The following is a 9,768-nucleotide window of genomic DNA, read 5'->3' on the forward strand; positions in this document are numbered from 1 at the left end:
TTCAGTGTATAGGATGCAAGCAGATTTTGACATCAAATTTTAGGGTAAAAAAGTGTGTCTTATACATCGAAAAATATGGTATTTACTTTAGCTTTGGTAATATTATTTCCAAACATTAATTAACTGTTAATAATATTTTTAAGCACAACAATTCAAACTAAGAGGCCATAAATATAATGTACATTTTGTTTCAGTGTGTGCAATCTTCTCTTCTGTTAATCTTACATTTCAACAACTTCCTGCTGTTAGAACAAATTATTTTTCATAAATAAGAATTGACTGCCATTTGTACTGTAAAATTATCCATCTAATGTGTTCAGATCTGTGGTGATAAAAATGTTGGAGTGAGTTACTTTGACCAGAGACAAAATACTAGTACTAGTAGGGTCAATCTGAGATTGCCTTGTTTGCTTCAATATTTACACTAGACGGAACTCTCCTTTTAAATGGCTGACTTTGGGGAAGCCAAAAGTATAGAATGAACATAAAACCTCTATGGCTTTTGAGGGCTTTTAAGACAGCCCCCAACCATTATGAGCTTGAACCAAGGACCGTCAAAAAAAAATCATGACCTGTGTGATCTTCACATAGCTTTATATTTTAAATATATCCCTGAATAATTCGATGACGAGGAACCCACTTTGAGACTAATAATGGCTGGAGACGGCTTAAATGGGTAATGAAGAAAACTTTGCCCTGAATAGTTAGGCATACGTAATAAATTCTATATTTTCTAGTGTTATTATTGGACATTATTAATAACTAACAACAGGCAGAAAATATAAATATCAATTGAAGTTGTATATGTGATTGTTTATTTAAAGCCTTAAATGATGTTAACTTTAGAAACCAAAACAATTTCAACTGTGTTATATGACCAACTAGATGGGATTTATAATGAAGAACCAGGGCTTATTAACATCACTTTAAGATATGGAAATATTAAAGCCTGCAGTCGCAAACCCACAGTTTGTGGACTTACAATGGTAAAATCTGAGGTTTGATTCCCTGTGGTGGACACAGCAGATAGCCCAATATGGCTGTGCTCTAAAACAAAGCATTTTATTGAAAATATTCTTATGGCTGTTGTATTCAAAAAACACATATGAATATCAGAACTTCAATTTTTTATTTATTTTTAAATGAACTATAATTTTTAAATGCCCCACAGCATTAAGTGAAGACTCGTAATATTAAAAAGTGGATTTTCATATTTGTGATGAGCACAGCAAATATAGCCCATTGTTGAGCTTTGTGCTTAATAACAAATAATTCTTAAATATAAGTTGATCTTGACCAAAAATTATTGAAAGATGAGATCGTTATTCACCAATAACTAACTCTATGCTACTAAAGCAGTTCTTGTATAATTGAAAGCCAGAAGTTGACAAGATAATGTACATTCATTAATATCAAGCAAGTTAAAACATGTTAGATGTGCAGAATGAAATTTTTTATCAATTGAAATAAAAGAAGAAAGTCTGAGATTAAAAAAAAGAAGTATTTTTTAATGTTTTTTATTGTAGTTTTTTTCAAACAGTGTTTCACAATAATATTTGATCATTACACACCTAAAATTACCAAATCAAATTTTGGAGATTTGCTCATGTAGAAACTAGACACTATACAGAAAATTTGTTCAAGTTTCATGCAATTTAGCTAAGTATTTTCTTGGTTGAAAAGGATTAAGTACGAGACTTTCTTTATAATCACCTTTTATTGTGACTGCATTTATTAAACCGTCTTCAAACTGCTTTGTTTTACAAATTGGTACAAGATTTCTTTTAATTAACATACAGGTTCTTTTTTTTAATCAAGCAGTGAGAGAAAAGATTAAAATATAATACATGTTTTTCTACAAGATGAAACTGATAATTTTATCTAGAATAGTGATAAAATTATTTCATTGTTTTAGTTGTCCTGTTGTCTTAAATGTTGCCTAGGCAGTTTAAATGTAGTTTTTCTCTTGGCTGGTTAGGGACTACATGGACCGTTTCCTAGATGAACAAGAGAACTCTCCCACCCAAAGGGACCAGTCTTCCAGCCCTTTTTTCCAGCGACTTATGTCTGGGGAATCAAGGCGACAGGTTCCTAGTCCAGCTACTACCAATGAAACAATTCCTGAAAAGCAAAATTTCTCATATGCAAGAGCAGAAGGAGGTAAAAATGCATGTTATCATGAAGGTACAAAAAGTTTAGAAAGAACTAGTGGAGAGGATAGGTCATTGACTCACATGAATAATGGGAAAGTACCTCCTGTACACATTAGACCACTTGACGGATCCACCACAGGAAAACAACCAGTCACTTCAACTGGTATGGATGTCATTACATCCCAACCTGCTGATTTCAGGAATATTTATTCAATAAAGCATTACACCGAAAGTCCAGCAGTTCATAGCTCATGACATCGTGTCACCTGTTGTATATCAATAAATTATACAATTCATAACTTTTCACCAAAGTTTTAGCATGTCACTGTGTGTGTGTTTGCAAAAAAGGTAAGGTTCTTGTTCGAACACAAGGTCTCAGGTCATATATAGGAAGACTTAACATTTTGGGTTGTGAGTTATTTTATTTGGTGAAACTATGGTTGGATTTTAAGAAGAAACTAAATGCGTATTTTAACCATAGAGTAGTTTAAGGGTCCTTATATCATGGTGTTTTTATACTTGTACCATCCATTAAATTGTGAAGTGTTTTAATACTTGTCAACTGTATGAATACAGAGTCTAAATCTTTTTCTAAAAATATTTAACTGCTATAAAGAGAAAATGGAGTTATATTTACAAAGATCTTAAGTTTCTATATACATATTTATCCTAGTTCAGCATCCATGTCTTGTTTGAAAGTTTTTCTCAAATCAAGGTTGGGCTTACCAAGCAAAATTGGTGTGATATAAATCTGTCTTGTTTAAGTATATTATTTCATGCTCAGTAAGATTAAGCAACTCTCCAGTGAATGTATTACTTATAGTAAACCTCGGCTTACACTGGATCTACTTGTATTTTGTTCAACTCAGAATAAGTATTGATTGTTGTTGAATTATTGTAATCACAATTAAGGCATAAAGGCCTTTTACACAGATACAAAATAAAATATTTTACAAAAAAAAAAAAGATTTGTAAACTTTGAAAAAATTCTTTTTTTTTCCAATGTTCTGTTTATATCTTTATTAAATGGAATTGGTTATATACAACCTGAAGGAAACAACAATTAAATACTTTCTTGTAAATCTTAATATCATTATAATTAATTATATAAATTATAAAAAAGACTTCTGTATTAGCCGTGAATCGATGATTCACCTTTCAGTGTCTCCTGGCTTTTAATTCTGCATACTACTACAATCTCAGATGTTGTCCTGTTCATACTTTTCATTAGATTCTTTCTTACACACTTCTAAAGTACCTTTTTTGTAAAAGTTACTATGCTTCATTACAGATTGATATGTTTTTCATTATAATATGTTATTTTGCTTTAAACATGGCCAGGTTGACTTGCTGAACTCTTATTATACCAAGTAATCTTGACGACATAAATTAAACGAGTAAAGTTCCTGTAATTTATGCATGGCCAGGTGGTTAGAGCTCTTGACTCGCAATCTGAGGGTTGCGGGTTTGAATCCCCATCCCACCAAACATGCTCGCCTTTTCAGCCATGGGGGAGTTATAATGTTACGGTCAATCCCACTATTCGTTGGTAAAAGAGTAGCCAAAGAGTTGGTGGTAGGTGGTGATGACTAGCTGCCTTCCCTCTAGTCTTTCACTGCTAAATTAGGGACGGTTAGCGCAGATAGTCCTCGTGTAGCTTTTCGTGAAATTCGAAATAAACCAAACCTGTAATTTTTATCAGACTACTAAAATTGAGAGTGATATAAAGAATTGTCAAGAACACAATGTCAGAAAATCACCAAAAGCTAGTAATGTAATTACTGTTTTTTTAATTAAACATTTTATTTTATACCATCAAATTGAAATTTTGACAATGGTTAAAAAAAAGACATAAATGCTAACAATCAGAATAGGTTGTACCATGCTAGAATATAAGTATGAAGAGCCCAATGTTTGTATCAAGACATTTTCCCATGTTGTAAGTACATCGTACCAAAAGTTAATTTTTATCAACAGCTCAACTAACGCATGTTTTGTGTATTATTTCTGCCGACATAAAAATTAACAATGAGGGATATTTGGTCGTTTCCAGTTCCACACTATTTATAGATTTCATTACATCACTGTGTTGATTATTAATTCTTGTCTATACCTTGTAAAATGCATATGAAAGAAGAACAAAGTATATTCAACAGATTCCATTATTTTTGTCTCTGTCTTAACCATTCAGGGATGTACATTCTTAAATTAAAGTGTTGGATCTTAGAAAATATTTTTAGCTGTTTGTAAATCTGCATAATAATGAAATGTAAAAATAACTATTTACAGTAATCAGAAAGTTCACTTATGGATTAGGTGTTGTAATTACTTTCTTGGTTGACATCATAAGAAACATATAATACCTTATCAGTTATTGTAATTTATAAGCTTAATTTTTACTGATGATCTTGATCATGTAAGTATTATGAACGAATTCTTGGAGAAGTATATACATATGTACACCCACACATATATATAATTGTATTACTCTATTATGTGGTGTGTTGCTTAACACAACGTCTTTGTATGAAACAGAGAAGTGTATCGTTTGAGTGGAGTAGTTATGAAAAAATAGGAAGTTTCTTGAATGTGAAAAGGTATTATGCTTTATATATATTGAAGTATTTGTTCAGTAGATTTTGATGGTTATGTATTTACCAGTGCATGTGTGCCTCCCAACCTTTATTGCATCAAAACTAATATTTTTGTATAATTGAAATAAATTTTCTAATGTACTGCTTTTACTTTCATATTATGGTACCAAAATTCTTTATTAGTGAAATCAGCTGTTTGTTGTTATATGACGTTTGAAAGCATGCAAAACTTGGTTACATTTTCAAAGTAAAGTATCTTAAAACAAAAACATACAATTTGAAATAAAAATATTACATTGATTTATGTTTATAATGTTAGTGGTATTTTAGTGTAAGTTTTGGTGTGGTGAAAAGTTCGTAGAGTTAAAAATTCATGCATATACATATGTATGAATTGTGGTTGTGAAAAGTTGTGTGTTCAGGGGAGCTTTGATAATTGTATAATTCATCTCGCTACATTTTGTAAAAGATAAACGTTTTGCCATAAATTTACATCAGGAATGAACATGGATATTCCTGCTGTCAGTATTTTAGTTTGAAAAAAAAAAGTAAATATCAGAAATGTAAGGAAAATTCTACATGGCGGATAATGTGAAGCTTAATATTTATGAGTGTTTTTATTTTTTTCTGCAGTAAATGTAAAATTACTAGACCACAATCATTATCATTGTCCTTAGGCAAGTCTTTTATTAGTGGCTTTACAACAACTCATTACAATTAAAAATATACTTATGTAAAACCCTGTTCTGCTCCATTAATCAGCTTTTATCATGTTTCATCCCACTCCTGAGCTACAAATATTTTTTGAAAGCGTCATCCTTTGTTTGTAAACTTTTACTAATTTGTAGTACAAGGCAAAATTTGAACCCTTTTTTAAAGAGCCATATGTAATTGGTGCCAAGGCTGATTCATAATTGTATTGTCATCAATATACACACTAATATTTAACAGGGATGAGAGAGAAGATTAAAAGCATCAGAAATACCTATTTTTAATTATCGTGAGTACACAGTTTATATTATCTATGAACGTAATTCAAAGAAATACAACTGCCTCGTTCATGTGTCTAAGTTGGTATTCGTTAAGTACGAATGTTGGAAAGCCTATGATGCGTATCTTAACAAGTGGTATTAGTTAAGTACAGCTGTAGAGGCTTTGAGTTTTTATATCTTGAATGTGTTAAACTTTTGAAATAAAACAAGCCATATTAATAAAATACTGGAATAAGTCGTTTTTTTTTCTCCATTGATGTAATGTTATCTTCTGACTGAATTATTTGAAGTCAGCTTTTATATACATATTTATTTTTTTTTATATGCAAGGTAGCTGCATATATATATATATGTGTGTGTGCGTGTTTGTGTGGATTAGAAAATGGTGTCTAATGAGTTTTGTTTTACCTGTAAAGGAATACAACAGAATTTCCAAAGTGACACAATTATTTATCTGTTGGTTTTATTCATTACCCTAAATTAATGCAGTATTAAATTATGTTTTATATTCCGTTAACAGTTCTTTGTGTTCATAAAATTTTATGTCCGATTCGTAACAGTAGCCCACGATTTGCATGTAGATATTCTGTTTGAAACATCTCCTGTATAAATAAATATATATATACAAGGTCACTTGTTGCTGAATAAAAAACGTTTTGATATCAGTATTTATGGTTTCTGATTTCACTGAAACCAAGTTATTCAAGACCTCTCATGTTATCACCAGCTTTAACAAATGATCTTTCTTATATAGCTGCATTCTTTCTACCTTACGAAAGTGCAAGTGCTTTATTCATACAAAAAATTGAAGTAAGATATATATTATTTCAGAAGATAGTTTTATTTGACGTATTTTGTATAATGTTTTTTTAAAGTAACAGAATACGGATAGTAACACAAAGAATGACAGGCAAAGGAACAGATTATTATTATTCACACTGAAAATAATATACTTTGTTAAGCATTTCACCTATTAGTCGGCTGTTTGGCTGCTGAAGTGAAGCTTCCTTTTGAATGCCTGCATTGGTCAAGAAAAAGATAATTCTGTTTTACCGTCCACATTCAGACAAAAATGCGTTAGAATTACTATATACTATAACTCAGTGCTGCATATGTCGCCGACTATTCCAAATAACATTTACAAAGAGAGACACCTAACTTACACCAATTTGTACAAGTATCTGTTCATCCCATGATATAGCTTGGCATTTCATAGGCAAGTGACGAGTTTCTAGCCGTTGGCGTATGCAATTTTTATACGAACAAGAGGATTAGTACATGTTTAGGGCCATTCGGCATTTTGGTAACGATAATGCAGAACATCTGTCGAAAATTTAAAAGAAAATACCTGAATATATTTGACTAAATATGTACTCTAAGCAAGTCCCCGTCATTGGCACAGAGATAAGTCTGTATGTTCATAACGCTAAAAACCGGGTTTCGATACTTGTGGTGGGTAAAGTAAAGATAGCGCATTGTGCTTAACTACAAACTAACTAAATGAAGTTACAAGAAGATGGAATTCAGATATTAACATCTGAGAAAAGCTCCACCCAAATGGGTAATTCTAAAATCTGGTCTTATCTTCCCGGTCCCTATCTTTTTCTTTTGCTAAGGACTTTTTTTTTTGACATTTTTGTAACTGACTGGAAGAAATGTATTTATTTTCTCTTTTCATTCCCCGTTTTTATTAGAGTTCGTTTTATTTTATTTCTTGTTTTTGTACTATGGTTTTGTCTTGTATAATGGGTTTATTAGTTTTTTATTTCTTTTGTTTGTATTCGTTTTCTTCTTTTTTTTTTTGTATTTGAATGTAGGTGTTTCCAACCTATCTTCTTTTATATCCCCCCCCCCAGTGGCACAGCGGTATGTCTGCGGACTTAATACGCTAGAAACCGGGTTTCGATACCCGTGGTGGGCAGTGCACAGATAGCCCATTGTGTAGCTTTGTGCTTAAATTCAAACAAACAAACAAATCTTTTACATCTACTCCATCGAACCATTAATGAAATAGCGTGAAATTTGCTTCTGAAGAGAAACGAAATGATTTTTTTATTTATTTTTGAAACATGACTACAATTCTTTGAAGATCTTATAATGTATGCACAATTTTTATAGCCACATAATTAAAATGCTCGTGTACTTCTTTGAGTAAGGATTCAAAATCCCGGCACAATCTTCAGTCTTTGTGTAGCCATCGATTGTAATAATCGCATTGGTTCCGTTCAAGATGCGGTTCTTTACAAAATGTCATCTCTCAAATTTATTCCTCGCTGTTTTTACTGAACTGGGGAAGTCGGTTTGCACATAAAACCTGTACGACGTAGAGTGAACTAGTCACACGATCCTTAATTGTACAGCGTTTAAAAGTGACTACTTTCTGAAAAATAGAAAGGGAACATTAAACCTATAAAGTATATGTGACTTTGGTATAGTTCAGCTACACTGTATTAATGCTATTTTGCCTTAGATAACATAGAACGATATCGTCATAATAATACAATATAAAGGTGTTGTATAAAACGCAAAAACTACAGTAAAACAACTATCACACGTAATACACTTGCATTGTAAGTTGTAAGTCATTTTTTTCTTCTAATTCGGGATTATCTCTAACCGTTGTCCTTGTGGTTAGGGCAGTCGACTCCTAATCTATGTGTCGTGAGCTCGAACCCAGTCACCGAGCACGCTCGTCCTTTAGCTGTGAAGGCGTTATAATTTATCGATTAATTCCACTTTTCGTTGATATAAGAATTGGCGGTGGATGGTGTTCACTAGCTGCTTTTCTTGTAGTTTCTCATAATAGCTCTCGAGTAGCTTTACGCAAAATTCAACAAAGTTCCCGCCATCAAAAATATGCTAAAAATATAAAATATGCGTTTTTACCTTCTAATTTATAATAACTTATAGAATCTAATAAAAAAACACCTTAAGTGTGAAAAAAAAGGTGCGGCCAATAAAGGATTGAGTATGAGACTTAAAGAAATGAAATCAAAATTGATGGCCAAGCTGTTACAGCATAGCACTGATAATAATTTTACAGCAAATATTCATTCATTATTTAGTTAGGCCGCGTATTTTGTTTTACCTACCATTATGCCCCAAACTGAACAACAACAAATTAAAAAAAAAAAGACGGCCTGGCTACTTAATGAATGAATATTTGCCGTAAAATTCTTATCAATGCTATAAGTGTAGCTACCAGTTTGGCCGCCAATTTTGATTTCATTCCTTTGAGTCGCACGCTGAATCTTTTTTTTTTTTTGGCCGCACCTTTTTATTCACACCTGAGGTATTTTTGATTAGATATCATGACTTTTTGTCAACACACACACACAAATAAGAAAGTGACACTCGATAGTAACCTGTATTAGCTTTAGGGTCGCAACCATATTATTCGTAACAGACTTTTACTCCACAGAACCAATCAGATTCTTTAAAACAGTGTTAATAGCTTCCTTTATAGCAACACCATAGAATATAGATTAACAGTTTCTTGTCATCACTCCCATGCAATCAGTACAGCTGTATCAAGCATCATTATTTATGCCAATTGCTTAAGCTATTATCGCGTGACACCAAACAATCTTTAGTTAGGATAATTTCATAAAATTTAGTAAATTTGTGCTGAAAAGTTGACAATGAATAATTAATAACAACCATCCACCCTTATGATTATTTTGAAAACTTGAGCTAGAAATTGCTAATCTAGTTTGCTTGGCCTAACCAATACTTATGTGTCTGCAAGTCTTTTCACCCTATAGTTTTTCTGCTATAAGTCAGCCGTCTTTAATCCGAATGACAAAAATCTAAAAATGGTCCACTTTTACTTTTAGGTGAAGCTTTAATAAAAATGTTAGATCGATAGCTCACGTGACATTTTGCATAGGTGTGCGCAAAAATGTTCGTCAAATTTGAGCGGGTTTTTTTGAATAACTTGTGGCTTATATTTACACTAAATGAGCGAACATTTTTACAATAAAGTAAATAATTACATCAAACAAAACATAGATATGTACATACCTAAAT

The 9,768-nt window shown here is 31.9% G+C and overlaps 1 protein-coding gene and 1 long non-coding RNA gene across 3 annotated transcripts in view; one reads left to right on the forward strand and one right to left on the reverse strand.

Moving 5' to 3' along the window:
- Window positions 1-3,644, forward strand: part of LOC111089418 (mesoderm induction early response protein 1-like) — a 17,717-nt gene extending 14,073 nt beyond the window's left edge. The window contains exon 3 of the mRNA XM_022401879.1: window positions 1,979-3,644. Within this exon, the coding sequence (XP_022257587.1) occupies window positions 1,979-2,408 (430 nt within the window). The 3' untranslated portion in view covers window positions 2,409-3,644. The remainder of the gene's footprint in view (window positions 1-1,978) is intronic.
- A 4,121-nt stretch (window positions 3,645-7,765) lies between these two features.
- LOC111089419 overlaps window positions 7,766-9,768 on the reverse strand; it is a 3,503-nt gene continuing 1,500 nt past the window's right edge. Inside the window, exons 1-2 of one of the 2 annotated variants that reach the window (XR_002613712.1) lie at window positions 8,357-8,559; window positions 7,766-8,119 (exon numbers count right to left, since the gene is read on the reverse strand). This is a non-coding gene — a long non-coding RNA (uncharacterized LOC111089419). Of the gene's footprint in view, window positions 8,120-8,356; window positions 8,560-9,768 lie in introns of those variants that run through there. The other variant, XR_002613713.1, reaches the window with a different exon arrangement.

The sequence above is a fragment of the Limulus polyphemus genome, unplaced genomic scaffold (assembly GCF_000517525.1).
Source record: "Limulus polyphemus unplaced genomic scaffold, Limulus_polyphemus-2.1.2 Scaffold6176, whole genome shotgun sequence".
Classification (NCBI taxonomy): domain Eukaryota; kingdom Metazoa; phylum Arthropoda; class Merostomata; order Xiphosura; family Limulidae; genus Limulus; species Limulus polyphemus.